This window comes from Mobula hypostoma, chromosome 8, assembly GCF_963921235.1.
Source record: "Mobula hypostoma chromosome 8, sMobHyp1.1, whole genome shotgun sequence".
NCBI classification, from domain to species: domain Eukaryota; kingdom Metazoa; phylum Chordata; class Chondrichthyes; order Myliobatiformes; family Myliobatidae; genus Mobula; species Mobula hypostoma.
Window position 1 is genome coordinate 157,415,989 of NC_086104.1, and position 27,420 is coordinate 157,443,408.

A 27,420-nucleotide genomic window follows, 5' to 3' on the forward strand; every position below is an offset into this window, starting at 1 on the left:
CCCTTGCAGATGCTGTATACCCTTTCTCTTCTCACCTTCCCACTAGTTCCCCCTGGTGCCCCTCTTCCTTCCCTTTCTCTGATGGTCCACTCTCCTCTCCTATCAAATTCTTTCATCTCTTTATCTGTTCCAGTATCACCTACACATGCGTTCTCTCCTCCCCTCCTCTCCCCTCCCGCAACTTATTCTCCTTCCCTTCCCCCACCTTCTTATTCTGACTTCTGCCCCTTTCTTTTCCAGTCCTAATGAAAGGTCTTGGCCCGAAACGTTGACTGTTCAGTTCCCTATACAGATGCTGCCTGACCTGCTGATCTATTATTTACTTATTATTATTTCTTTCTTTTGTATTTGCACAGTTTGTTGTCTTCCGCACTCTGATTGACCCTCTAGTTGGGCGATCTTTCATTGATTCTGTTATGGTTATTATTCTATAGAATTATTGAGTATGCCCATGAGAAAATGAATCTCAGGGTTGTATACGGTGACATATATGTACTTTGATATATTTACTCTGAATTTCCTCCAGCATTTTGTGCGTGTTGCTTTGGATTTCCAGCATCTGCAGGATCTCTTGTGTTTATGAGATACTGCATGATCCTTTTCATACCAGTGAACAACTTTGAGGGTTGGGTACTGAACATTACCTGTATTTAATGATACAACTGCTGGCCAGATTCACAGGATGGATTTTAATCATACTTTTGAATTCTTTTGCTGGGTCAAGATTGTTTTACAATACCTCCGTGCACAGCTCTCGGGTGTCCTGTGCTGTGGCCACACCTTTTCTTCGCTTTCATCCAGGAAATGCTGCCTTGGCTTAGAGTTTACAGAAAGCCCTGGCTCTCGGAGTTGAATGGGTCAGGAGGGTATCTTATTGGCAACAATGCTGAATATAAAGATTAAACTGTTGGCTCCATCCATTAAATGAAACAGGTCAGATTGATAGCCTGGAGATGGGGCATGAGCCCATGATCGGTTCCATTGTTTCTCTCCAATTGAAGCATCAGGCAAGGTTGTAGATGGCGAGTACGGGAGCGGAGGACGGTCTTCCGTTCGGCACCGCCTGCCTGCGTTTGACCGGTCTTCCTCTCCCTCTCACTAGCTGCTGTTGGAGTCTTGGGATCCATGTTGCCAGGACTGAGCGGCAAGGCTGTGGACTTGTTTTGGGGGACTTTGAGGTCCTATTTCTGCTTACTTTTTTTTTTTGGCTTTTTGAGTGTTTTGATCAGGGCCATTCAGTGAAAAGTGGCTCTGTGGCCAGCATTGGCTTGCAGTGCAGTGTTGAACTGAACTGAATACTCCTGGTTTGGTGTTTGATATTCTGTGTTGTTTGCTCATTTTTTGCTGTTTGTGCAATTTGTTCCTTTTTGTTTGGATGTTGGGTGTTTGATGTTTTCCTGAATGGGTTTGCATGGCGTTACTTTGTTTCATGGCTGCCTGTAGGAGGACAAGGAGTTGTATTCTGTTTACGTACTCTGAATCTATGACTTGTGGTTTAAAGGCAGAAACAGACTTAACATTGATCTTTGGCAAAGATTCTTCTAAAGCAGGGATTCCCAACTTTTTAATGCCACGGGCCAATGCCATTAACGGAGGGTTCCGTGGACCCCAGGTTGGGAACCCCTGTGAGCATCACCCCAACACTGAAAGACTGAATCTTTGGAGCTTTGGAAATATCCTGCCTCAACCATAACAATTGGGAATAAAAATAAAGGTTGGACGGAATGCTTGTACAGTTTTGAGAGATTGATAAGTGTTAGTGCTGACAGGCACCAGGATTTCTTCTGAGAAATCAGTGTGAATACAGCAATCGGTTAAAAAGCACGTAGTACGTGGTCTAGAGGGAGTACGTACACCAGTATCAAAACTAATCAGTTATATCCTCAAACTTATTGTTTGCACATTAAAGATACTAGTATTTTTGTAGGGTATTTAACCTTACTCACTTGCTCCTGGTTATCAATGATCCAATTCTTCTAATATCATCAGGAAGGAGTTGCTGGAGACTCGGGACTGTCACCACCAGGTTTGGGAACAATTAATTAGCCCACAACCATTGACCTCTTGGTCCAGAGGGGATAACTTCACTCAACTTCAACTGTCCCCACAACCAATGGACTCACTTTCAAGGACTCTTCATCTCATGTTCTCAATATTTATTTACTATTGTTATTTCTGTCTCTTTGTATTTGCACTGTTTGTTGTTTTCTGCACTCTACCTGAACACCCAAATTAGGCGGTCTTTCATTGATTATGTTATGATTATTGAGTATGCCCACAAGAAAGTGTATTTTTGGTTTGCAGATGGTGACATGTATGTACTTTGATAATAAATTTACTTTGAACTTTCTAACTTTACTTTCTTTGTTTCCTGTGCTTGACAGCTGGTTGGGATTCCTCCATGGACATGAAAGAGTTTGGAACGTCCCCCATTATTAACATTAAGAAGGAAAAGCGGGAATCAGAGGAGGAAACCAAGCAAATTCTCCGCATGCTGGATCGGGATGATGTAAGTGAACTGTTAATGGATTATTTGCGGGAATTGGCAAGTGTGCAGGCAGCTGATTGATCGCGCAGTGAATTGATTGGACCTCCTATGTGCAGGGGGCATTCTTGGTTTGCACGGGCTTGACTCGATCCCACACTAAATGCCCAGTGTGTACAGTTACTAACATGACTCAGCAGAAATGTTTAGTCATATTAAATCATTGTCATTTTTGCTTTGCGCATACGTAATAGTAGGCAGTAAGATTGGGAAGGCTTTAAAGAGAAGTTAAACAAATTCCTTGTTGGTAGTAAACACCAGTGTTGCTTCTCCATCTTTGCTGTCCTTGGGAAATCGCAGTCTTGATGCCCCAGGATTGGAAGGAGAGCAGGTTAAGACAGTGATCTGGTGACCTCCAACCTGTCAGACGAGGATGAATAATGAGGGATGGGATAGGGCTCCCCTCTGATGCCCCTTTGACTGAATACCTGCTGACACTCACAATTGAGGTCTAATCTAGATGACACCGAAAGAGGCACCAAAGGAACATCAGGGACCACTTTTTCATGCAAGAGGATAGTCCATATATGGAATGAGCTGCCAGAAATAATGGTTGAGGCAGGCTCATTAGCAACTTTTAAAAGCCATCCAGATAATTACGTGGAAGCCACTATAGTGTAGAGGTTCACGCAATGCCATTACAGTCAGAGTTCAGAATTCAATCCTGGCATCCTCTAAGGAGTTTGTACTTTCTCCCGCGACTGCATGGGTTTTCTTCAGGTACTTCAGTTTCCTTCAACAGTCCAAAGATGTAGGTGAATTGATCATTGTAAATTGTCCTGTTAGGGTTAGGGTTAAATCAGGGTTGCTAGGAGGTGTGGCTCATTGGGTAGGAAGGGTCTATTCTGAACTATATTCTCACTAAATAAGCAAATTGGCAGAGGTTTTGGAGGGTTATCAGCCAAACGTGGGCAGCCAGGACTAGCTTGCTGGGCAACTAGTCGGCATGGACGATCTGGGACAACAGGCCTGTTTCTATCCTATAACACCCAGTAAGTTGTGTCCTTGGGAACACACTACAGGAAGGATCCCTGCCTTTCACAGAGGACCATCTGGTGTTCCGTTGCTGTGGATGGGGACAAGATTTTAGATTCAGACATACAACGAAACCTACAGTGAAAAGCGTCATTTGTGTTAACAACCAACTCAACTCAAGGATGTGCTGGGGGCAGCCGGCAAGTGTTACCACACTTGTGGGCTCTGTGACTCTGATGAATTTGCAACAGTAATTTACAGAAGTTCTAATCAAACTGGTCACAATTGTATAAATTATGAAATTGAGATGAGGCCAGACAAGAAATCAAGAAGGGCTTTATACTGAGTTGTAATTGTGAATACATTTTATAATTGAGCTGTTAGCTGCTTTTTTATTTGTCAAACTGTATCCATTGTACCAAATACTTTATTTTGTACTTGGTTGTGTATAGTTTATTGATGACCCTGGTCTGAAAAACGATGCCCACAACATGCCAGTGCAGCTTCCACTAGCCCAGTCAGGGTGGCTGTTCAAGGAGGAGATGGAGGAAGAGGAGGTGAAGCCCGAGCTGACCACCAAAGAGGAAAAGATGGAGATAGATATCCCTTCTGTGAAAGGTGTGTGTGTGTGTCTGGGACTGAACTGACCAATTTGTTAGGTACCATCAGTAAAGCATAATCAGTTTGATTTTGTGCAGACAGTTGACTACTCTCCCCACATCATGGCATTTTCCCCTGCGGCCGTAGGAGGTGTAACCTCTACCCCTTCACCTCCTTCTCGCACTACCATCCAGGGACCTAAACGGCCCTTCCAGGTGAGGCAGAGATTCACCTGCAGCTCTTCCAACCTGGTGGGCTGTATTGCGATGTGCCTGTTCTATACAGGTGAAACCAAGCAGAGACTAGACAACTTTGTTCAGAGATGCAGCATGGTAAAATGAGCCCACGCTGCTGAATCATACACGTGATCAAATAACCTACTAACCCATACGACTTTGGAATGCGGGTGGAGAACATCAGGAATTGAACCCGGGTACTGCAATAGCTTTGCGCTACTGTGCCACTGTGCCACACTGCTATAGAGTCATAGAAAAGTGCAGTACAGAAACAGGCCATTCAGTCCATCTAGTCTGTGCCAAACCATTTAAATTGCCTAGTCCCATTGACCTGCTCCGGGACCATAGTCCTGCATACCAATCCCATCCATGTACCTCTCCAGACTTCTCCTAAAAGCTGAAATTGCACTCATATACACCAATTGCTCTGGGGGCTCATTCCATGCTCTCACAACCCTCTGAGTGAAGAAAGTTCCCCTTAAACTTTTCACCTTTCTTCCTTAATCCATGACTTCTAGTTGAAGACCCACCCAGCCGCTGTGGAAAAAGCCTGCTTGCATTTACCCTATCTATACTGCTCATAAAGATCTTCTTCAATCTTGTACATTCCAAGGAATAAAGTCCTAACCTATTCTATCTTTTCTTATAACTCAGGTCCTCCAAACCCAGCAACATCCTTGTAAATTTTCTTTGTACTCTTTAACTCTTTCAATCTTATTTACATCTTTCCTGTACGTAGGTGACCAAAACTGCACACAATACTCCAAATTAGGCCTCACTAATATTTTCTACAACTTCAACATAGCATCCCATCTCCTGTACTGAATATTTTGATTAATGAAGGCCAATGTACCAAAAGCTTTCTTTACAACCCTACCTGTGACGTCACTTTCAATGAATTATGGACCTGTATTCTCAGATCCTTTTGTTCTACCACACTCCTCAGTGCCCTACCACTCACTGTAAGACAAACCCTAGCTGGTCCTACTGAAGTGCAACACCTTGCACTTGTTTGCATTAAATTCCAGCTGATGCAGCTCTAATCTAAATAAAGTTGTCCAGTCTCTGCTTGGTTTCACCTGTAACGATGCAAGCCATGATAGCCTTTCTCAATGTCCGTTACACCCCCAATCTTGGTGTTATTGGCAATGATTTATGATTTAATGGAACCTATTCTTAAGATCAATCTATCCCTTCCCTCCTACATAGCCTTCCATCTTAGAGCATAAGGCCATAGGAGCATTTGGCGCATCGATTCTGCCATTCTATCATGGCTGACTTATTATCCCTCTCAACCCCATTATCCTGCCTTCTTTTCATAATCTTTGACGCCCTGACTAATCAAAAACCTATCAACCTCCAACTTGGCCTCCACAGCTGCCTGCGGCAATGAATTCCACAGATTCAACACTGGGTAAAGAAATTCCTCTCATCTCTCTTCTAAAGGGTCTTCCTCCTATTCTGGATTGTCTTTTTAACCATCCATGTGCCTATCTAAGAGTCTGTTAAATGTCCCTTGTGTCTGCCTCTACCACCATCCCTAACAGGGCGTTCCACACACCCACGACTCTTTGTATAAAGCCTACCCCTGACATCTCCCCATCCCGCCCCCCATATTTTCCTCCAAGCAGCTTAATATTATGCCCCTGGCATGATACAAACTGTGATACTGTGCCTCTATTTAATGATTAAGAAGGAGTCTCATCTGAGAGGCCACTGTTCTGAAGGAAGGACATGTTAACTGCATTAAGTACTTGTGTTTTTTTACTGCCCTCTCAGTAAAGCACGAGCCTGGTGATGAAGATGCTGCAAAGGACATTGCAGAGAAACCGAGCTTGGCGAGGAAGGCTCCGTCCGTGCCGAAGAACGTTTCTGTCGCTGAGCTACTCCGGGAGCTCAGTTTGTGCAATGACGACGAGCTGCTGTTCCTTCAGCTCCCTGACACATTACCGGGCCAGGCTCCCACCCATGAAGAGAAGCCAATCAAAGCTGAGGTTCAAAGCGAGGACGGGCAGACCGTGTTACTGAAACAGGAAAAGAATCAGGTCTGTGGTGGACGATTCCTGGTTTCACTGTAGGGGTCTTTCAGGTTATCTTCAGTGGGCAGGTTTTCCCAAACTTGGATAGTTAGTCTTTGGCCCATCTAGTCTGTGCTGAACTATTAATCTACCTACTCCTATTGAACTGCACTTGGATTGTAAACATCAAAAGAAAAAAAACTGAATACTAAACCCAAAAAAAAGCAAACAGAACAAAACAGGGCTAGACCAACTTGAATCAGACACGTTCAGTAATGTCATCAACTCCGCTCCTCTATGCATATATTTTAAGTTAATAAAGAAGATTCGGAAAGGTCAAATTACATCATATGAAAATGTTGCATAAAAGGTTTCCAAGTTCCTTCAAATTAACCAAAGGATCAAAAATATCACTTCTAATTTTTTCTAAATTTAAACAATATAGTTTGGGAAAACCATTGGAATGTAGTAGGGGGATTGGTTTCCTTCCAGTTCAATAAAATAGATCTTCTGGCCATTAAAGTAACAAATGCTATCATCCGACAGGCTTTCAATCTTGTTTTGATTGAAAGAGCAGGTTTTACTCTTTCAACCTTTTCTGTAGGTAGGCGACCAGAACTGCACACAATATTCCAAATTAGGCCTCACCACCATCTTGTACAACTTCAACTATCAGCCCCTGTACTCAATATATTGATTTATGAAGGCCAATGTGCCGAAAGCTCTCTTTATGACATGCTCGCGAGAGATTTAGGAATTTACCAACTGTTGTTCTATTATGTGTTAAAGGTAGTTTTGGCTTAGTCAGAAAAGAGTTCCATTTGGAATATAATCAAAGTATTGCGATGTAGTCTCTAGAAAACCAATCTCAGGAATGGATTACTGGCTAGAATCTAATTGTGGTGTTCACATAGAATATACTGTAACTGGTTTATATTTAGAGTAATTAGAAGCTTAGTGGTTAGGTGATATCTAGGAATTTATGAATCTTGGAATATAAAGTAATATTGAAATATATAGAACACAGAACATAGAAACAGAAAGAGAGACAGGCTGTGTGGCTCACAACGTTGTGCCTGTAAATAAATTAGGCAATCAAGTGGCCAACTAATCTAATCCCCTCTGCATACACAATATCCATGTCTTTCTATTTTCCTCACATCCATGTGCCTATCTAAATGTCTCTCAAGTCTTTAATGTATCTGTCTGTACCACCACCACAGGCAGCCACCACTGTGTATAAAACCTGTCCCTCACATCTGCTTTGAAATTGCCCTGTCTCACTTTAAATCAGGGGTTCCCAACCTGAGGCCCACAGACCACTTATTTCGTGGTATTGGTCCATGGCATAAAGAAGGTTGGAAACTCCTGCCTTCAATGCATGCCCTCTGGTATTAGACATTTCAACCCTGAGGAAAAGGTACTGTCTCTACTCTATCTGTGCCTTTGATAATCTTATAAACCTCTATCAGATCTCCCCTCAGCCTCCAATGCCCCAGAGAAAACATCCCAAGTTTGTCCTACCTCTCGTTATAGCATATGCCCTCTAATCCAGGCAGCATCTCTTCTGCACCCTTTCTGAAGCCTCAAAATCCTTCCTATAATGGAATTTTGAAATAGAAGGGAATACTGGATAGAAAGAAACATTTCATTATGTTATAATCCAGTGAGTCTCACTGTTTTCCATCCCATAATTTTTGTGGTATAGAAATGCAAATGCTCTCTACATGGTTCGGTGATCGTGGAAACTGCTCTTGGCCTGTGCAGATGATTACATGTGTTTGGTTAATTAAATTCTTCATCAGTCTGTGTGTGTTTGTGCTGCAGGAACTTAAACAAGCTGAAAATACTTGCTCACTGATGGATTTAACAGAGGGTCAGATTGGGAAACTACTGATCAGGAAGTCGGGGCGGGTGCAGCTTGTTCTGGGGCAAGTCACCTTGGATGTTACCATGGGAACAGCCTGTTCATTTCTCCAGGTATGTACCCCATCATGATTTTTGCATTTCAGCAGTGGTTTGCTTTAACAGCTCGTCGGAGTGTTACGGAGTGATTCCGTGCTGAAACGGACCGTTGCTCGACTTGTTCCAATCATTTGGATGATTTAGGAAACCTCAAGTTTTCCGTTGATTGTAAACAGGTATTCCCAACCTGGGGTCCGCGCACCCCGAGTTAATGGTGAGGCTCCATGGCATAAAAGAGGTTGGGAACCCCTGCTGTGAAGTGGTCAGTTCATTTGTTCAAGCATGTTCACTGCTTGTCAGGGAAAATGCCATTAAGTCAAAGTTAAAGTATATTTTATTATCAAAATACATATATGTCACCACATACAACCCTGAGCATCGCTCTCGGGGTCTCAGGACCACACAAGCCTCTCCGTGGATTGTGTGGTCCTGTGATCCCGAGAGCGATGCTGTCTGGAGCTATGCTCCTGCTAGGGTCACCCATGGCGGTAAGGTTGAGGGTGAGGTCTCTGACAAAGAACAATCCAACCAAGACCTCAACGGTGGAACAGGCAGACGAAGTTACTTCGAACCCAACGGCTGTGAAGGCGGATGAAGGCTGCAACAAATCCATCAGCTCCAATCGTCGTGGTTTCCGTGCCATTGGAATCAGTTGGTTGATTTGTGAAGTATCGTGTGCTTCTTGGAGTGCAACATCAAGTACACGTTAAACAAATACACGCACAGGCGTCTTCACTCTGTACGGAATGAAGACCATCATCTTTGTCCTCGAGGGATAGCCACGACAACGACAGCCCTGAGATTCATTTTCCTGTAGGCATACTCAGAAAATCTATCAAATAGTAACTATAACCACATCAATGAAAGATCAACCTGAGTACAGAGGACAAACTGTAAATGCAAATATAAGTAAATAGCAATAAGTAATGAGAATATGAGATAACAAGATAAAGAGTCTTTAAATTGAGATCATTGGTTATGGGAACAGCTCAATGACAGGGTAAGCGAGTGTAGTTACCCCTTTGGTTCAAGAGCCTGATGTTTGAGGGGTAGGAACTGTTCATCAACCTGGTGGTGTGAGTCCTAAGGCTCCTGTCCATACTACTTTTGATTTTTTAAAATTTTGATAGCTGGTGGCTTCTTACCACCTTGGTGAAGTAGCCAATGCAGTCAAAGACCCTACCCATCCCAGATGTTCCCTCATCTCCCTCCTCCCACTGGGCAGAAGATACAAAAGCATGAAACACCAGGCTCAAGGACAGATTTTACCCCACTGTTATAATTCAGTTGAATGGTCCCCTAGTATAAGATGAACTTTGACCTCACATTCTACCTTGTTATGGCCTTGCTCCTTATTACTGCCTGCACTGCACTTTCTTTGTAGCTGAGATTCTGTTATTCTGCATTCTGTTATAGTTTTTTCATGTATTACCTTGATGTAGTGATGTGATGAAATGATCTGGATGGCCTGCAGAACAAAGTTGTTTTTTTTTACTGAACCTTGGTGCATGTGACAATAACAAGTTAATTTACTATTTGATGGGAATAGTTCAGCATGGGCTTGATGGGCTGAATGGCCTGTATCTGTGCTGTACTTTTCTATAACTACAAGTTGATGGGTTGGTGATGAGTATGCTACTGTGAACTGTACTTAATACTGAGAGATATAGAGGCTGCTTTGTCATTCAATCATAGCTGATTTTTTTTTAAGCCCCATTCTCCAGCTTTGCCCCTGTAACTCATAACCCCATTACCAATCAGGAACCTATCAATATTTGTCTTAAGTTCACCCAGTGGCTTGGCCTCCATTGCCCTCTGTATAGCAAGGAATTTCACAGATTCACCACCTGATTGGCTGAGGAAATTACTTCTCATCTCTATTTTGAATGGACATCCCATTATTCTGAGACTGGCAGATTGGCTTTTGGCACATTACTTAATTAAGCCCAACTGGGATATAGGCCACCAACAGTAGCTCACCAGAGTCCTCTATCCTGGGTCAGTCTTTCACATTGTCTCCAGGGGTAGCCCATCTTCTTGGTGTATCCTTCCTCTCCCAGGGATGAGGTCATTGGAGCTTCTGTTGGCGTTTCTGTGGCACTGGGCTTTTACGGAATGGGTTTTCTAACCCCATACCCAACCCTCCTTGCACAGCTGGGCTTGGCACCATTCATAGCAATTTCTTGGCACTGTGGCCTTCATAGATCAGAGTATTGAGTACAGGAATTGGGATGTTAAGTTGAGGTTATATAGGATGTTGTTGGGGAGTGCAGAGGAAATCCACAAGAATGTTGCCGAGACATGAAGACCTGAGTTATGGGGAAATATGCAGGATTATAGGGCCTTGTTCGCTGGAGTTCAGGAGAATGAGAGGAGATTTGATGGAGGTATACAAACTTATGAAGAGTATAGATAGTGGAAGAAGCCTGCTTGCACTTATCCTGAGGTTGGGTGGGTCTAGACGATCTAGAGTTTAAGGGTAAAAGTTGAAATATCTAAGGGAGAACCTGAGGGGGAGCTTCAGTCCGAGGGTGGTGAGAAGTGGGGAGCGAGCTGCCAGTGAAAGTTGTGGATATGAGTTTGATTATAGCATTTAAGGGAAATGATTGGTTAAGTACATGGATTGGGGGGGGTAGGTGGAGGGCTGTGGTCCAGGTGCGTGTCGATGGGACTAGGCAGAAAACCAAAGGTTCTCTTCTGATTGAGACTGGACGCTTCCAGGCTGTGAGCTGAGCTGCAGTGATCAGTAATTGAACGGTCCACTAGTTCATATGGGAGGAATGGCGGCTTGACCTTGGCTATGGGAGAACTGTTGAGCCAGCATCCAGTAGTTAGCGTACTGCCCGGAGTCGGGAGGTTATGTGCTTGAATATCACTCCCGAGCAGGCATCTGGGCTGAAGTGTCTGAGCAAGGGTGCATCCTTCACATAAGACACTGAACACCTGTAGTTGAAGATTTAAGGTCGATATCTGAGCAGGAGAGAAGAAATTTGCCCTGGTGCCTTAGACAATATTTATACTTAAAACAGTACACTTCCTGTTCATTCTGATTTTTCTGTTTGTGGAGAGTTTGTTTTGTCATATTCACTGTTGTAACAGTAACTACCCAGTAAAAGTTTTCCACCGGCTGTGTAACACATTGGGACATCCTGTGGTCTTTATCTTTAAAGATAAAGATTAACTCTGTTTGTCACATGTATATCGAAACATACAATGAAAAACAATATCAACGACCAAATACAGTCCAAGTATATGCTGAGGGGCAGCCTGCAAGTGTCACCACGCTTCTGGCACCAACATAGCATGCCCACAACTCACTAACTCTTAACCTGTACACATGGTCCTGGGGAGAATGTACAAATTCCTTACAGACAGCAGCGGAATTGAACCCAGGTTGCTAGCACTGTCCTCCAAGAGGACCACGACCTTGCCGTGCTTTGGAGGCTTGCGAGCCTCAATGACCCGGAGAGCTGCGTTGGCTGGGTCAGGGCTTTATGCTTTGGCTCTTGGTAGGGTCACCCATACCAAACAGGTCAAAGGGTAGAGGCCAGACTAAGAGTGGTCCACCAGTCCTCCAGGTTTGGGGGTCTAGCTCACAATTAACAACCCTGACTGGTCCAAAAAAAATTGTCACGGAAACAGCAATGAAAAATCCTTCTACATCTGAGTGTGACAGTATTCCTGACTCTTCACCCGGGACTTGCATGACTGATTGTAGTGAAATCTGAGAGGAAGCTACTGACATGATGTAGGAAGCCCTGAACATCACCAGAGATGGAAGACCTTCATTGCTGCCTTAAACGCCAGTGGCGTAATGGGCAGAAAGTGAAGTAAGCTAGCACTGTAACATGCTTATGCTAGTGTGTGCTGTTGTTGTAACACAAGGTCTCATTTGTTTTTGTCCTTAAAAGTATGAAATCCTCCTCCTGACTGTTCTATTTCTGCCTTTTCAGGAGCTGGTTTCTATTGGAATTGGGGAGAACAGGACAGGAGAAATGACGGTGCTGGGACACATCAAACACAAGTTGGTCTGTTCCCCTGATTTTGAAACTCTCCTTAAGCAAAGACAGTAGCTGGGAATCCTAAGATCCAAATATTGAAGATCTTGCAAAGGAAAGCCAGCTTGAGGTCCAGCTGGAGGATGTCAGGAGGCTTGGCAGAGGAACGAAAGGACAGTTCTCAGAAAAGACAAGAGTAAATGTTTCTCTTGGATTGTAATGTGACATGATGAGAATTAGTCCGGGTTCGTTCTCCTGCATACAATGGCTGATGTCACTGCAGGTGCACTGTGTGAGTGATTTCAGGTAGTTACATCTTTGGTCATTCAGAGGAAGTGAGAGTCTAAGCTCACTGGGGTTATACAACCCACAAGGTGAGGAGTCCCTCGGAGTCCAGGCTCTGTGTTTACATTTGCACTGTATCACTTTCTTTGTGTTGATGATCGCAAGACCTTGCCTTGTTCCTCAGCCGGTGGTTGGGACGGGAGATGTCTTAGTGCCCCTGACACAATACAACAGTCAGCACTGATGTTGACTATTGCTCAGAGGTGGTATGCTCCCTTTTCTGCTGAATGTTTTGCAAATGTATGAATTATTTAAATATGCTTTAAAATATTTTAATAGAAGGTGTAACTTGTTCCCAAGAGCTGAATATACTTGAGTATTCTAACACAGCAACTGGACTTCTTATTCATAGCAAACTATAGCACAGAAACAGGCTCTTTGGCCCATCTCCTCCATGCTGAACTGTTATTGTGCCTAGTCCCATGGACCTAGACCTGGACCATCACCGTCCATACCCCCTCCCATCCATGTACACATTCAAACTTCTCTTAAATGGTACTACTGAACCTGCAACCACCAGCTCTGCTGGCAGCTCATTCTACACTCTTCCCTCAGGCTCTCTTTAACCATTTCACCTTCTCCTTTAACCTGTAATCTCTAGTTCTAGTCTCCCCCAACCTCAGTGGGAAAAGCCTGCTTGCATTTACCCTATCTATATCCCTCATAATTTTGTAAACCTCTATCAACTCTCCCCTCATTCTCCTACACACCAGGGATTAAAGTCCGAGTTCATTCAGCCTTTCTTTATAAACTGATATCAAATCCCCACAACATTCTTGTAAATTTTCTCAGTACTCTTTCAATCTTATTGATGTCCTTCCTGTGACTAGAACTCCAGACAATTATTCTTGTGATTATTTTAAAGAACATAATCATTTTATATAATCCAGGAATTGCAATATTAACAAAAATCAGTGGGTTGTAAATGGTGCTTTATATTTTACCAGCAACACTTAACCCCCAGTTTTACCACTCATGCCTGTAGAGACAGGATCATAGCCCATGGCACTTCACCTTGCTTTAACACAGTTTAAAGCATGCTCTCCAAACAGCAGGCAATGTCAAATGTGATGGAAATCAGAATCAGGTTTATTATCACAGGCACGTCATGAAATTTGTTGTTTTGCAGCAGCAGTACAATGCAATACATTAAAAAAAACTATAAATTGCAATAAGAAATCTTTTTAAAAAGTAGTTTAAAGAAGAGCAGAATAGTGAAGTAGTGTTCATTTGCATTCAGAACTCAGGCGGAGGAGAAGAAGCTGTTCCAAAACCATTGAGTGTGGGCCTTCAGGCACCTGTACATCTTCCTGATGGTAGCAATGAGAAGAGGGCATGTCCTGGGTGATACCAGTGATCGATGCCACCTTCTTGAGGCCTGATGGAGCTGAGTTTACAACCTTCTGCAGCTTTTTCCAATCCTGTGCATTGGCCCCAGCCAAAATGCTCTCCTTGGTACCTCTGTAGGAACTTGCTAGAGTCTTTGGTGACATACCAAATCTCCTCAAACTCCTAATTAAATGTAGTCACTGTTTGTAATCTCATCAATATGTTGGGCCCAGGATAGATCTTCAGAGATGTTAACACCCAGAAAGCTACTCACCCTTTCCACTGCTGACCCCTTGATGAGGACCTGCTGTGTGCTCTTGGTCACAGGGAGAACGTGCAAACTCCTCACAGACAGTGGTGGATTGAACCCAGATCACTTGCACTGTAATAGTGTTACGATAACCACCACATTAGTGTACTGCCTAGATGTGGGTCCCGTACCTAAGGAATGTTGGGCTGGCATTAAGGAGGGCCAGACTAGGTTTACAAGAATGTTCCTGAAAATGATGTCTCTGTGCTGTATTTACAGGAGTTTAAAAATATGAAGGGGAATCTCATTGAAACCTACCAAATATTAAAAAGCCTAGATAGGTTGGATATGGGAGGATGTTTCCAATGAATCTAGGACCAGAGGGAACAGCCTCAGAATAGAAGGACATCCCATTGGAACAGAGAAAAGGAGGAATTTCTTTAACCAAGGGTGTTGGATCTGTGGAATTCATTGTCACAGACGGCTGTGGAGGACAAGTCATTGAGTATATTTAAAGTGGAGATTGATAGGTTCTTGATTAGTAAGGGCATCAAAGGTTACGAGGAGAAGGCAGAAGAATGAAGTGGAGAGGGAAAATAAATCAGCCATGATGGAATGGTGGAGTAGACTTGATGGGCTGAATGGCCTAATTCTGTTCCTATGTCTAATGGACTTCCCTGTCCTGAAGTTCAATATGCCTTGGTCTTACTGTCATTGAGCACAAGGTTGTTGCAACACCATTCAACCGGCCAATCTGTCTCATTCCTGTATGCCGCCTGCTTGCAATCAGAGGTTCTGCCAATAGCAGTTGGCAGAATGCCAATTCTGATGCCAAAGGTGCAAGTGACTCCCTATTACTCAACGTAAGCAGTTATATGGGTCAAAAATAATTGCGGCAGACGTGGAGGGATTTTCTGTAACGGAACAAAGGCACTGTGTGATCTGGGATTTAATAGGCAGAATTCCGAGGCAGTAAAAAAAGCATCCTTGATTCAGCATCAAGTCTTTGTTTCAAAAGACACAATGTGAAATTACAGAATGTTACTGTGAAGGTGTACTGAGTCCCATTGTAGTTAGAGGGTAAATTCTAGTACATCTTATTGGTATCAGGGGCGTTCCCTGTGCTTCAAATGGCAGGGTGGAGATGCGTCTCTACCAGAGGAGGTATAAGGCAATAATCCTTCCCTCTGCAGGTCGCAGGTCACCTTTGGGCAAGGTGTTGCACCTGCTTAACATCCCCCCACACCTGCTTAGCCCCCCGATCAGGGTGACGTGAAGCCATGGGAGCAGGTGGTGGATGGTTGTATGAGCAGCTGGTGCATATCACAAGTCCTGGTTATGTGACCACTTATGCCAGGCAGAAAAATCTCTGAAGAGTATTGATAATGGCTGGGTTCACCTGTCTGTTAAAGACACTGCCCAGAAGAAGGCAGTGACAAATCACCTCTGTAGAAAAATTTGCCAAGAACAATCATGATCATGGATAGAGCTCCATTGCCCTCGTCACATGACATGGCACGAAATGATGATGACCATGTGCTGGCTCTGTGAAAAGGCTTTCATGAACAGTTCTACCCATAGAGAAATATAAACTTGCAGAAGAAAATAGGTCCCTTGGCTCCCAGTGTCCATTTTAACCCCAAATCACTTTCCAGCCCCAGGACTGTAGCCTTGTTGATTATAGCCCTCCAGATGCACATGCAAGTTTTTTTTATTAAGATAGATTAGTTTTATCTGTCACATCGATACATAACAGTAAATTGCATCCTTTGCGTCCAATCAAATCACTGAGTACTGTGCTGGGGGGCAGCCCTCAAGTATTGCCACACTTCTGCCAGCAACACAGCACGTCCACCATTGCTAATCCAAACCCATACGTCTTTAGAATGTGGAAGGAAACCAGGGCACCTGGAGGAAACCCAGTATTCACAGGGAAAACGTACAAACTCCTTGCTGACAGTGGTGGTAATTGAACCCCAGCTGGCATGGTATATACACAGTGGATTCTGGTTAATTGGGGTGGCTGCTTTATTTGGGACCATTATGCCATTTAATTGGGACAGGAGACTGCTGCTGAATGGGTTCTAACTAGCGTCAGTTGCATGTGTTACTGTTCAATGAGCAATAAGACAATTCAGAACTGTTTTGCTCACTGCAGTTTCAAATACTCAGGCTTGGAGATGCCAGAAATGGCCAGGAGTGAAAATGAAACTATTTCACTACTTCAACAAATTAGGAACTATCAAGATTTTGAAGGTATTGACAATCATCTTGAATGTTACAATGAAAATAAAGGATACAATGTAAAGCATTGTATGAAGGCTATCTATTATATGCACTAGGTGTATGTGCTGATTTTGTTCATTTATGGTCAATCAAAACAATATGGCAGCATACACTGGATCAATGACTATTAGGAACTATTACAGTTTTATTATAGTACTGTTGTAGTTTTAGTTCTAATTTGTTTGGTATTTCATTTAAATACATAATTTGTTACTCAGTTGAACTTTACCTTGTCTTTTTAAATTTTTTTTCCATAAAGCTGTGGATAATTGAGGCAGCCACTTATTTGGCCCAAAATGTACTGGATCTGACCAATGTGTCCTAATTAACTGGAATCCCGTGTGTGTGTGTGTGTGTGTGTCATGCAAAAAGAGAGGAAAAATAGTGAGGTAGTGTTCATGATTTTAAATGTACGTCATGGGTGTGTTTTTATTGAAATTCATTGCAGTTGGGAAGTGATTAATTGGTTAACTGGAAGTTTAAAGTAAATTTTTTTATCAAAGTACATTTATGTCACATATACTGCCTTTTATTTTCTTGCGAGAAGCAATCAACAGATGCAGCACATCAGCACCACGTCGGTGGTGGGGAAACTGCTGGAGTCAGTTATCAAAGATGTGATAACAGCACATTTGGAAAGCGGTGAAATCATCGGACAAAGTCAGCATGGATTTGTGAAAGGAAAATCATGTCTGACGAATCTCAGAATTTTTTGAGGATGTAACTAGTAGAGTGGATAGGGGAGAACCAGTGGATGTGGTATATTTGGATTTTCAAAAGGCTTTTGACAAGGTCCCACACAGGAGATTAGTGTGCAAACTTAAAGCACACGGTATTGGGGGTAAGGTATTGGTGTGGGTGGAGAATTGGTTAGCAGACAGGAAGCAAAGAGTGGGAATAAACGGGACCTTTTCAGAATGGCAGGCGGTGACTAGTGGGGTACTGCAAGGCTCAGTGCTGGGACCCCAGTTGTTTACAATATATATTTAATGACTTGGATGAGGGAATTGAATGCAGCATCTCCAAGTTTGCGGATGACACGAAGCTGGGTGGCAGTGTTAGCTGTGAGGAGGATGCTAAGAGGATGCAGGGTGACTTGGATAGGTTGGGTGAGTGGGCAAATTCATGGCAGATGCAATTTAATGTGGATAAATGTGAAGTTATCCACTTTGGTGGCAAAAACAGGAAAACAGATTATTATCTGAATGGTGGCCGATTAGGAAAAGGGGAGGTGCAACGAGACCTGGGTGTCATTATACACCAGTCATTGAAAGTGGGCATGCAGGTACAGCAGGCGGTGAAAAAGGCGAATGGTATGCTGGCATTTATAGCGAGAGGATTTGAGTACAGGAGCAGGGAGGTACTACTGCAGTTGTACAAGGCCTTGGTGAGACCACACTTGGAGTATTGTGTGCAGTTTTGGTCTCCTAATCTGAGGAAAGACATCCTTGCCATAGAGGGAGTACAAAGAAGGTTCACCAGATTGATTCCTGGGATGGCAGGACTTTCATATGAAGAAAGACTGGATGAACTGGGCTTGTACTCGTTGGAATTTAGAAGATTGAGGGGGGATCTGATTGAAACGTATAAAATCCTAAAGGGATTGGACAGGCTAGATGCGGGAAGATTGTTCCCGATGTTGAGGAGGTCCAGAACGAGGGGCTACAGTTTGAGGATAGAGGGGAAGCCTTTTAGGACCGAGATTAGGAAAAACTTCTTCACACAGAGAGTGGTGAATCTGTGGAATTCTCTGCCACAGGAAACTGTTGAGGCCAGTTCATTGGCTATATTTAAGAGGGAGTTAGATATGGCCCTTGTGGCTACGGGGATCAGGGGGTATGGAGGGAAGGCTGGGGCGGGGTTCTGAGTTGGATGATCAGCCATGATCATAATAAATGGCGGTGCAGGCTCGAAGGGCCGAATGGCCTACTCCTGCACCTATTTTCTATGTTTCTATGTTTCTATCTGAGGGATCGACCTGTCTGTAATGCAGAGTAAGCTCCGTAGAGCTGCAAACAATCAAAATCTGAAACAATCTCAAAAAGCTAGAAGTACTCAGCAGGCCAGGCAACACCTTCCGAAGGAAGGAATGGGAGTGATTAGCGTAATGCTTTTATGGCGCCAGCACCCCAGGTTCAATCTGCCAGTGTCTGTAAGGAACATTTTACACTATAGTATAGTGCATGATGTTATGTCAACCTTTTAACCTCATCTATGATCAATCTAAGTCTTCCCACTTACACATCTCCATTTTTCTATCATCCATGTGCCTAACTCAGTCTCTTAAATGTCCTTACCTCTACCACCACATCTGGCAGGGTGTTCCACATGCCCAACACACTCTGTGTTTAAAAAAAAAACAACTTACCTTTGACATCCTCCCTGAACATTCCTCCAGCCACCCCTCGTATCAGCTGTTTCAATCCTTATCTTCTGAAGAGAATCACACACAGCAAAGCATCTAATATTTTGAACTTTATTGGAGAAGCATGGTTAATGCTTCTGTTCTATTCAATATTGTAAACTCTTCTGCAATTTAAGGGCAGAACATGCAGATTGTTAACAGAAGTATATTTTAAAATCTACTTAATGTCAGGCACATGAGCCCCTACAAAGATAGGCAGCACAGAGGGCTGGACGCACAATTAGCAGTTTGGAGTTGTTTGTGAGAAGACTTCAAAAGCTCTGGAGATAAAAATCATCTGTATCCTTGGAATTTTCTAGACGTAACTCCAGTAAATGGAATGCTTTTTCTTCTTCTAACAGCCGGACTTTCTAATGTAGTTAGCCATCTGAAATGCCTTTTTATTCAGTATTCCTCCATGGACACCCCTCTTTCCCATAATCATGATGAAGATTTTCTTTGACCTGGCAATGGCTATGCTATAGCAAGGATTGTTACCGTCCCATCTCTTCATCCTGATGTCCATGGTGTGATCCCCGTCCAGTTGGAAGTTATCACGGATGACAAAGCACCTCTTGCCGCCAACAGTGAGTCCCTTGGTTAGGAAGGTCTTCCGCTCATTGCCGGTGATGGCTTTGATTTCCTTCAAGCTCATCTGCTTAAACAGCCCATCCTCCTTGGCAGCCAGCAGCCTGGGACATGAACATGCCAATACGGCCGCATCTTGGCACAACCCATCTGCAAGTAAACTCCTCACATACTCCTCCCAGCCCAGCATTCTGTGATTTGGGAGTTAGGGGCACGAACAAAGGCTCTCTACAGGCTGTTAGGCTGAATTTGTCACTTAGAGATTGGTCTGAATGGTAGCTGCTGTGTGGTAACCAACAAAGGAGAGAGCAAAGAGCTCAGGTCCACAAGATCAAGCTCAAAAACTTGAAAAAGGCTCATCTCTGCATGTCACAAACAGTGGGCAGTGACATCCCAGGTCATTTATGATGTCATAATAAAGTTTGACATCTTTAATGTTTATCGTTTAGCATGTTTCTACAGATGTTTTATCAAGTTGTCTTCAACAGCTGCTACATGTCACTCAACTCATTGAAGGCTTGCACAATCTTCCCCCACAAATCTCTCGTCCTCAAATCCTTTAAGGTCCCAAATCTCCTCCACTTTCACCATTGACAACCAACATCCAAGAATCAGCTACAGAATTCCTCTCGAAAGCCTCTCTTCCCTGTTTATCTCCTTTAAGATTCCTACCTCTTTGCAGTTCATTGGCAAATATCGTTGATATTGCTACTGTCAAACATTTTGGGATGTAATTTTTATGTGCTATTTTCAGAATCAGGTTTAACATCACTCGCTATGTCATGAATTTTGTTATGTGTCAGCAGTACTTTGCAATACATAATAAAAATTAAATTACAGTAGATGGAGATAATACTTTATTGATCCCAAAGGAAATTACCGTGTCACTGTAGCATTACAAGTGCACAGATATACAAATATTAGAAGAAAAGTAAGAATAAATGATGTTACCTCAAAACAGTCTAACAGGAGGGGAGTCAGCACTGCCCCGGCTATAGGTTGATTCATTATAGAGCCTCATGGTTGAGGTAAGTATATATTTTAAAAAGTTAAATAAGTAATGCAAAAAAGGGGGGGGGGGTGCGGAGTAGTGAGGTAGTGTTCATGGGTTCAATGTCCATTCAGAAATTGGATGGCAAAGGGAAGGAGCTATTCCTGAATTGTTGTGTGTGCCTCCTCCCTGATGGTAGCAATGAGAAGAGGGCATGTCCTTGATAATGGATGCCGTCTTTTTGATGCATCACTCCTTGAAGATGTCCTGGATGCTAGAGAGGCTAATGCCATGATGGAGCTGACTGAGTTCACAACTTTGTGCAGTGTCCCTCCCCCCCCCGCCCCCCTACCTGGCGGTGATACAACCTGTATGCTGCCTGCGGCGCATCTGTAGAAATTTGCGAGTATCTTTGGTGGCATATGAAATCTCAAACTCATGAACTGTAGCCACTTCTTTGTAACTGCATCAATAGATCCTCAGAGATGTTGACACACAGGAACTTGAAGTTGCTCACTGTTGATGTTAGCGGTAGAATCATAGAATATAGAGCAGCCTCTTCAGCCCATCATGTCCAGCAACTGTTAGGCCCCCATTTTTATTTCCCACTCTAACCTGGTTTCCCATATTTCTATAAGTCACCACCCCTCCTCCCCAAATTTACTACACCCCTACTCAGAGTAGGGTTTGTCACTTGTTCTGCTGAATGTTGTGGCTGTGCTACACTGGCACTCCAATGTGTGATGACCCCGCCTTCAGTGTGTTGGTTGTTGATGCAAATGACGTATTTCACTGTACGCATCAATGTACATAAGATAAATCATCTTTAATCTACTTACCAGTGGCTAACTATCCCACCAATCTTCACATTTCTTGGGGATGTGGCTGAGGTCAGAATCAAACCCAGGTCTCCTAGCCACTGCGCCACTATGCTGGCTGATTGTTGGAGAGTCTCATAGGCAAGTCTCGCGCTGGTCTTCATCATGTGCTGCAATTAGACAGATCATTTACCATGGACAACTCTACCACACCACTTAGTGAACAGAAGTCTGTGTCAATGGCCTCCACCTCGTCACAGACATTCCCATGCTCTTCCCATCTATCCTCCCAAATTAAAACAACAAAGTTCTACTGAAACTTCATATTAACCCTGTTTCTCTCTCCTCCGATGCTGCCTTACCACCTGAATATTTCTGATGTACTGGATTTCAGATTTGTGCCCAGCTTTGTTTGGCTTTCTGGGGATATAGCCAAGGGATTCTAAACCCTGGGGTCCACAGACCTTTCAGTTAGTGGGAGGGATCCATGGCATAACAAAGTTTGGGAAATGTCATGTCTATCAAACCATACTGTGAAATGTGTCATTTGTGTCACCAATCAACACAGTCTGAGGATGCCCTGGGGCAGTCTGCAAGTGTCACCATGCTTCCGATGCCAACATAGCATGCCCACAACTTACTAACCCTAGCCTCTACTTCTTTGGAATGTGGGATGAAACCGCAACACCCAGAGGAATCTCACACTGTCACAGAGAGAACGTACAAATTCCTTACAGTGGGCAGTGGGAATTGAACCCGGGTCACTGGCCCTGTAATAATTTAACACTAACCTTTACACTGCTGTGCCATCCTAGGGAAAAAAAAAATCAGGGTTTAAGTTTCTAATAATCTCCTCCCTTGTTTATTAAGCATTCTTTCTCAAAATGCTGGAAGAACTCAGCAGGTCAGGCAACATCAATGGAAAGGAATAAAAAGTCAAATTTTCAGGCCGAGACCCTTCCTTGAGACAGAAATGTCAACATTTTTCCTTTCCATAGAAGCTGCCTGACCTGCTGAGTTCCTCCAGATCTACAGAATGAGTGCAGGTCGGTGGGACAAGGTGAGAGTATGAGTTCAGCATGGACTAGAAGGGCCGAGATGGCCTGTTTCTGTGCTGTAATTGTTATATGGTTATATGACAGACCAAAGACTAACACTGACAAGACCACACAATTATAACATATAGTTACAGCAGTGCAAAGCAATACCATAATTTGATAAAGAGCAGACCATGGGCACAGTTTAAAAAAAAGTCTCAAAGTTCCGATCTAGTCCCGATAGCAGGTGGCAGAAGGGAGAAACTCTCCCTGCCATAAACCTCCAGATGCCGACAACTGCCGATGCATTGGAAGCACCCAGCCACAGCTGACTCTGAGTCCGGCTGAAAACTTCAAGCCTCTGACCAGCCCCTCCAATACAGCCTCCCGAGCACCATCCTCTGCCAAGCGCTTCGACCCCGCCCCGGCCACTGAGCAACAAGCAAAGCCGAGGACTCGGGGCCTTCTCCTCTGGAGATTCTGGATCACTTAGTAGCAGCAGCAGCAAAGAAGGCATTTCAGAAGTTTCACCAGATGTTTCTCCATGCTCTCCATCAAATCAGGATCGTGCACAGCACCCTACTTGACAGATCACAGATATCACTCAGCGGAGTGGCCACTGTGTGCTGCGTCGCATCGCCATCTTCTCCTCCTCCTTGAGTGAAGTTTCCCCTCATGTTCCCCTTAAACACTTAACCTTTCACCCTGAACCATGATATCTTGTTCTAGTCCCACCCTAACTATACTCCTCATAATTTTGTGTACTTCTATCAAATCTCCCCTCAATCTTCTCTGTTCCAAGAAATAAAGTCCTAACCTATTCAATCTTTTCTTATAACTCTCTTTTATTAACTGTTCCTAATTACACTAGCCCAACCTTCTCCAGACTGATCAGGTTTCCGTTCAACTTATTAATATGTTAATATCTTCCTGGTTTCTGCTTTCTTCCCAATTTAAGCTCATGGGGACTTATTGCATCATCTATCAACTTAATTGCTCCTTCAATATTTTAAGTCCATCTACTATGTAAACAAAGAACCAAGTCAGGAACTCCACTGTCAATGCCAATCAGATAGTGAACAAGATTTTCATCCATCATTAAGGATACCCCAACCTGACATCTCCCAGGACATGCCCTCTTCTCATTGTCACCATCAGGGAGGAGGCGCAAAAGCCTGAAGGCACACACTCAACATTGGAACAAGATCATAAGACAAAGGAGCAGAATGAGGCTATTCAGCCCATTGAGCATGATCGCCATTCCATCATGGCTGATCCTGGATCTCACTCAACCCCTTACACCTGCCTTCTTGTCATATCCTTTGATGCCCTGATCAATTGGGAAACAATCAACTTCCACCTTAAATGTACGCATGGACTTGGCCTCCACTGCGGCCTCTGGCAGAGCATTCCACATATTTACTACTCTTCGGCTAAAAAAAAAATCTTTCTTACCTCTGTTCTAAAGGGCCGCTCCTCAATTTTGAGTCTGTACCCTCTCGTTCTGGATACCCCCACCATAGAAAACATCCTTTCTATCTAGTCCTTTCAACATTCGGTAAGATTCAATGAGAACCCCCTGCATTCTTCTAAATTTCAGTGAGTACAGGCCTAAAGCTGCCAAACACTCCTCATATGTTAATTCCTTCATTCCTGGAATCATCCTCATGAACCTCCTCAGGACCCTGTCTTGGGCCCTGAATGGTAGTGAGGGAGGAAGTGTAAAGGCATGTGTAGCACTTGTTCCGCTTAGTAGGAATAGGGTTCCCCTTGTCCTCACCTACCACCCCACCAGCCTCCAGGTCCAACATATAATTCTCCGTAACTTCCGCCACCTCCAACGGGATCCCACCACTAAGCACATCTTTCCCTCCCCCGCTCTCTCTGCTTTCCACAGGGTTCGCTCCCTACGCAACTCCCTTGTCCATTTGTCCCCCCCATCCCTCCCCACTGATCTCCCTCCTGGCACTTATCCGTGTAAGCGGAACAAGTGCTACACATGCCCTTACACTTCCTCCCCTACTACCACTCAGGGCCCCAGACAGTCCTTCCAGGTGAGGCAACACTTCACCTGTGAGTTGGCTGGGGTGATATACTGTGTCCAGTGCTCCCAATGTGGCCTTCTATATATTGGCGAGACCTGATGCAGACTGAGAGATCGTTTCGCTGAACACCTATGCTCTGTCTGCCAGAGAAAGCAGGATCTTCCAGTGGCTGCACATTTTAATTCCACATCCCATTCCCATTCTGACATGTCTATCCATGGCCTCCTCTACTGTAAAGATGAAGCCACACTCAGGTTGGAGGAACAACACCTTATATTCCGTCTGGGTAGCCTCCAACCTGATGGCATGAACATTGACTTCTCAAACTTCTGCTAATGCCCCACCTCCCCCTCATACCCCCATCCATTATTTATTTATATACACATTCTTTTTCTTTCTCTCCTTTTTCTCCCTCTGTCCTTCTCACTATACCCTTTGCCCATCCTCTGGTTTCTCCCCCTCCCCCTTTTCTTTCTCCCTGGGCCTCCTGTCCCATGATCCTCTCGTATCCCTTTTGCCAATCACCTGTCCAGCTCTTGGCTCCATCCCTCCCCCTCCTGTCTTTTCCTATCATTTCGGATCTCCCCCTCCCCCTCCCCCTCCCACTTTCAAATCTCTTACTAGCTCTTCTTTCAGTTAGTCCTGACGAAGGGTCTCGGCCCGAAACGTCGACTGTACCTCTTCCTAGAGATGCTGCCTGGCCTGCTGCGTTCACCAGCAACTTTGATGTGTGTTGCTCAGCATTATCTCCTTGCTTTTATATTCTATTCCCCTTGAAATAAATGCCAACATTGCATTTGCCTTCTTTACCACAGACTCAACTTGTAAATTAATCTTTTGGGAGTCTTGCATGAGGACTCCCAAGTCCCGCTGCGCCTCTGTTTGAACCTTCTCTCCATTAAGATAATAGTCTGCCCTAGTTTGGTTCCTTTTACCAAAATGCATTATCATACATTTCCATCTGCCACTTTTTTGCCAATTCTTCCAATTTTCTAAGTCCTTCTGCTATCACATTGCTTCCCCAGCACTACCTACCCCTTCTTATCATCACACTTTCCCAGCCACTGAGGTTAGGCTAACTGGTCTATAATTTCCGTTCTTTTGCCTTCGTCCCTTCTTAGAGTGGAGTGGCATTTGCAATCTTCCAGTACTCCTGGGCCATGCCAAAATCAAGCGATTCTTGAAAGATCGTGACCAATGCATCCTTTAACTCTTCTGCGGCCACTCTCAGGACTCTTGAGATGTAGTCCACCTGGTCCAGGTGACTGACCCACCTTAAGAACTTTGAGTTTGCCTAGTATTAGTATTCCTTTGTATTGGCAATGACACTCACTCCTGCTTCCTGACATTCACAGACCTCTGGCACACTGCTAGTGTTTTTCACAGTGAAGACAGATGCAAAGTACCCATTAGGTTCATCTGCCATTTCTTCGTCCCCCATTACTACCTCAGCAGCCTCATTTTTCAGTGGTCCAATATCAACTCTCACCTCCCTTTTACTCTTTATATAACAGAAAAAAAAATAGTATCCTGCTTTATATTACTGGCTTTCCTTCGTGTGGCCTTTTCAGTCGCCTTTTGTTGAAATTTAAAAGCTTCCCAATCATCTAACTTCCCACTCACTTTTGTTACCTTATATGCCCTTTCCTTGGCTTTTATGCAGTTGTTAACTTCCTTTGTCAGCGACAAGAAGAAACAGCTTCTTCAACTCCGCCATCAGATTTTTGAACAGACATTGAACCCATGAACATTACCTCACCATTTCTGTTTTGCACTACTTACCAGAACCCAGGGTAGCACCTCTGGCGAAGGGACTTGTCGTGTTCAATCTGGGGCATCTCGTTTACCTTCGGTTCCTACCTGATGCTCAGCTCTCACCTGTGGCTCCAACAAGCTGTTTGCAAGCACAGCAGCCACACCCCAGTACACGGATTTGACAGGCAGGCTAAACCAGCTGAGGGTAGCTGGTGGCCTCATATCCCGGTGAGATAGGGGCTTGTCTGTCCTAGCAGACTGAGATCTACAGTGAGATCCAATGGCCGGGAAGGTGGTACTGCAATGGTCTATGGAGAGCAAAGGGCATGACAAGACACAGAAGATGGTCAACCACTGCAAACAAGGAAGACCCCAGTTTATGACACTTGTTCATACCACTGGGCCCGGACTTCTGAGGTCGGGAGAGTGGAACTGCCCCGGTGCCCCACTTTAAAAACTCTCCCACACAGGTTTCCTGTTATCGTCAGACACGATGGACAAAACCACCACCACCAGAACTCAGAGCATTACGCATTGCTTCCTGGCACAGCCAATTCTGAATCCATTTAACCTCTTCTATTGAATCTCATGGGCCTTTACATTCTTGAACAGCTTCATCAAACACTTGTTTCAATCCGTCCAGGCAGTATGAAATATGCCGGTTTCCTTGTTATCTCTTTATAAAGACAGTCAGATTGGAGACTGCCTTTGATTAATCTGTGCTTCTCTTAAAATAATCTTGATATGGGAATTGTTAATGGCAACTCAAGCAGAGAGTGGAAATCAAAGAAGCCTTAGGGTATGGTAATCAGAGTCCCAAGTTACCCGAGAGACAGGAAGAGGCAAGAGCATGAATCATCACCGGTATGCCTGTTACATTCAAAGCAATGAGGGTGCAGCCGGGTAAGTGGATCTGGATGGATTATTCAGTGAAACTTTAGCACAGAAGCGCAATTGATTTAAAGGGATAATATTGAACATACAGGTTATCTGTCTTTGTTCAGTCAACAGCTTGGCATAAACTGATTGGTCTTTGTACAGTCAACAGCTTGGCATAAACTGATTGGATGAAGAATTAATAGGAAAACCAGGCTGAAATCAACAAATTGCAAAATATGTTAAACAGAAATATAAACACAAGATTCTGCTGTTCTGGAAATCCAGTGCACCACACACAAAATGTTGAAGGAACTCAGGTCAGGAAGCATCTACAGAGAGGAATAACCAGTTGATGT

General features: G+C 43.9%; 2 protein-coding genes across 2 annotated transcripts in view; one reads left to right on the forward strand and one right to left on the reverse strand.

The window, feature by feature from the left end:
* The window catches only part of polr3d (polymerase (RNA) III (DNA directed) polypeptide D), a 34,984-nt gene extending 16,648 nt beyond the window's left edge, over window positions 1-18,336 (forward strand). Inside the window, exons 5-9 of the mRNA XM_063057201.1 lie at window positions 2,385-2,509; window positions 3,973-4,138; window positions 6,136-6,401; window positions 8,202-8,354; window positions 12,293-18,336. Coding sequence (XP_062913271.1) covers window positions 2,385-2,509; window positions 3,973-4,138; window positions 6,136-6,401; window positions 8,202-8,354; window positions 12,293-12,412 — 830 coding nt within the window. The 3' untranslated portion in view covers window positions 12,413-18,336. The remainder of the gene's footprint in view (window positions 1-2,384; window positions 2,510-3,972; window positions 4,139-6,135; window positions 6,402-8,201; window positions 8,355-12,292) is intronic.
* An 84-nt stretch (window positions 18,337-18,420) lies between these two features.
* LOC134350302 (profilin-2-like) lies at window positions 18,421-20,553 on the reverse strand. Its single transcript, XM_063055345.1, has one exon. It carries the CDS (start codon window positions 19,727-19,729, stop codon window positions 19,307-19,309), a length of 423 nt encoding a protein of 140 aa, XP_062911415.1. The 5' UTR covers window positions 19,730-20,553; the 3' UTR covers window positions 18,421-19,306.
* Between the last annotated feature and the right edge of the window lie 6,867 nt (window positions 20,554-27,420).

Bases quoted from the DNA above. Each gene is read 5' to 3' on its own strand.
- LOC134350302 (XM_063055345.1), bottom strand. From the start codon at position 19,729: ATGCTGGGCTGGGAGGAGTATGTGAGGAGTTTACTTGCAGATGGGTTG.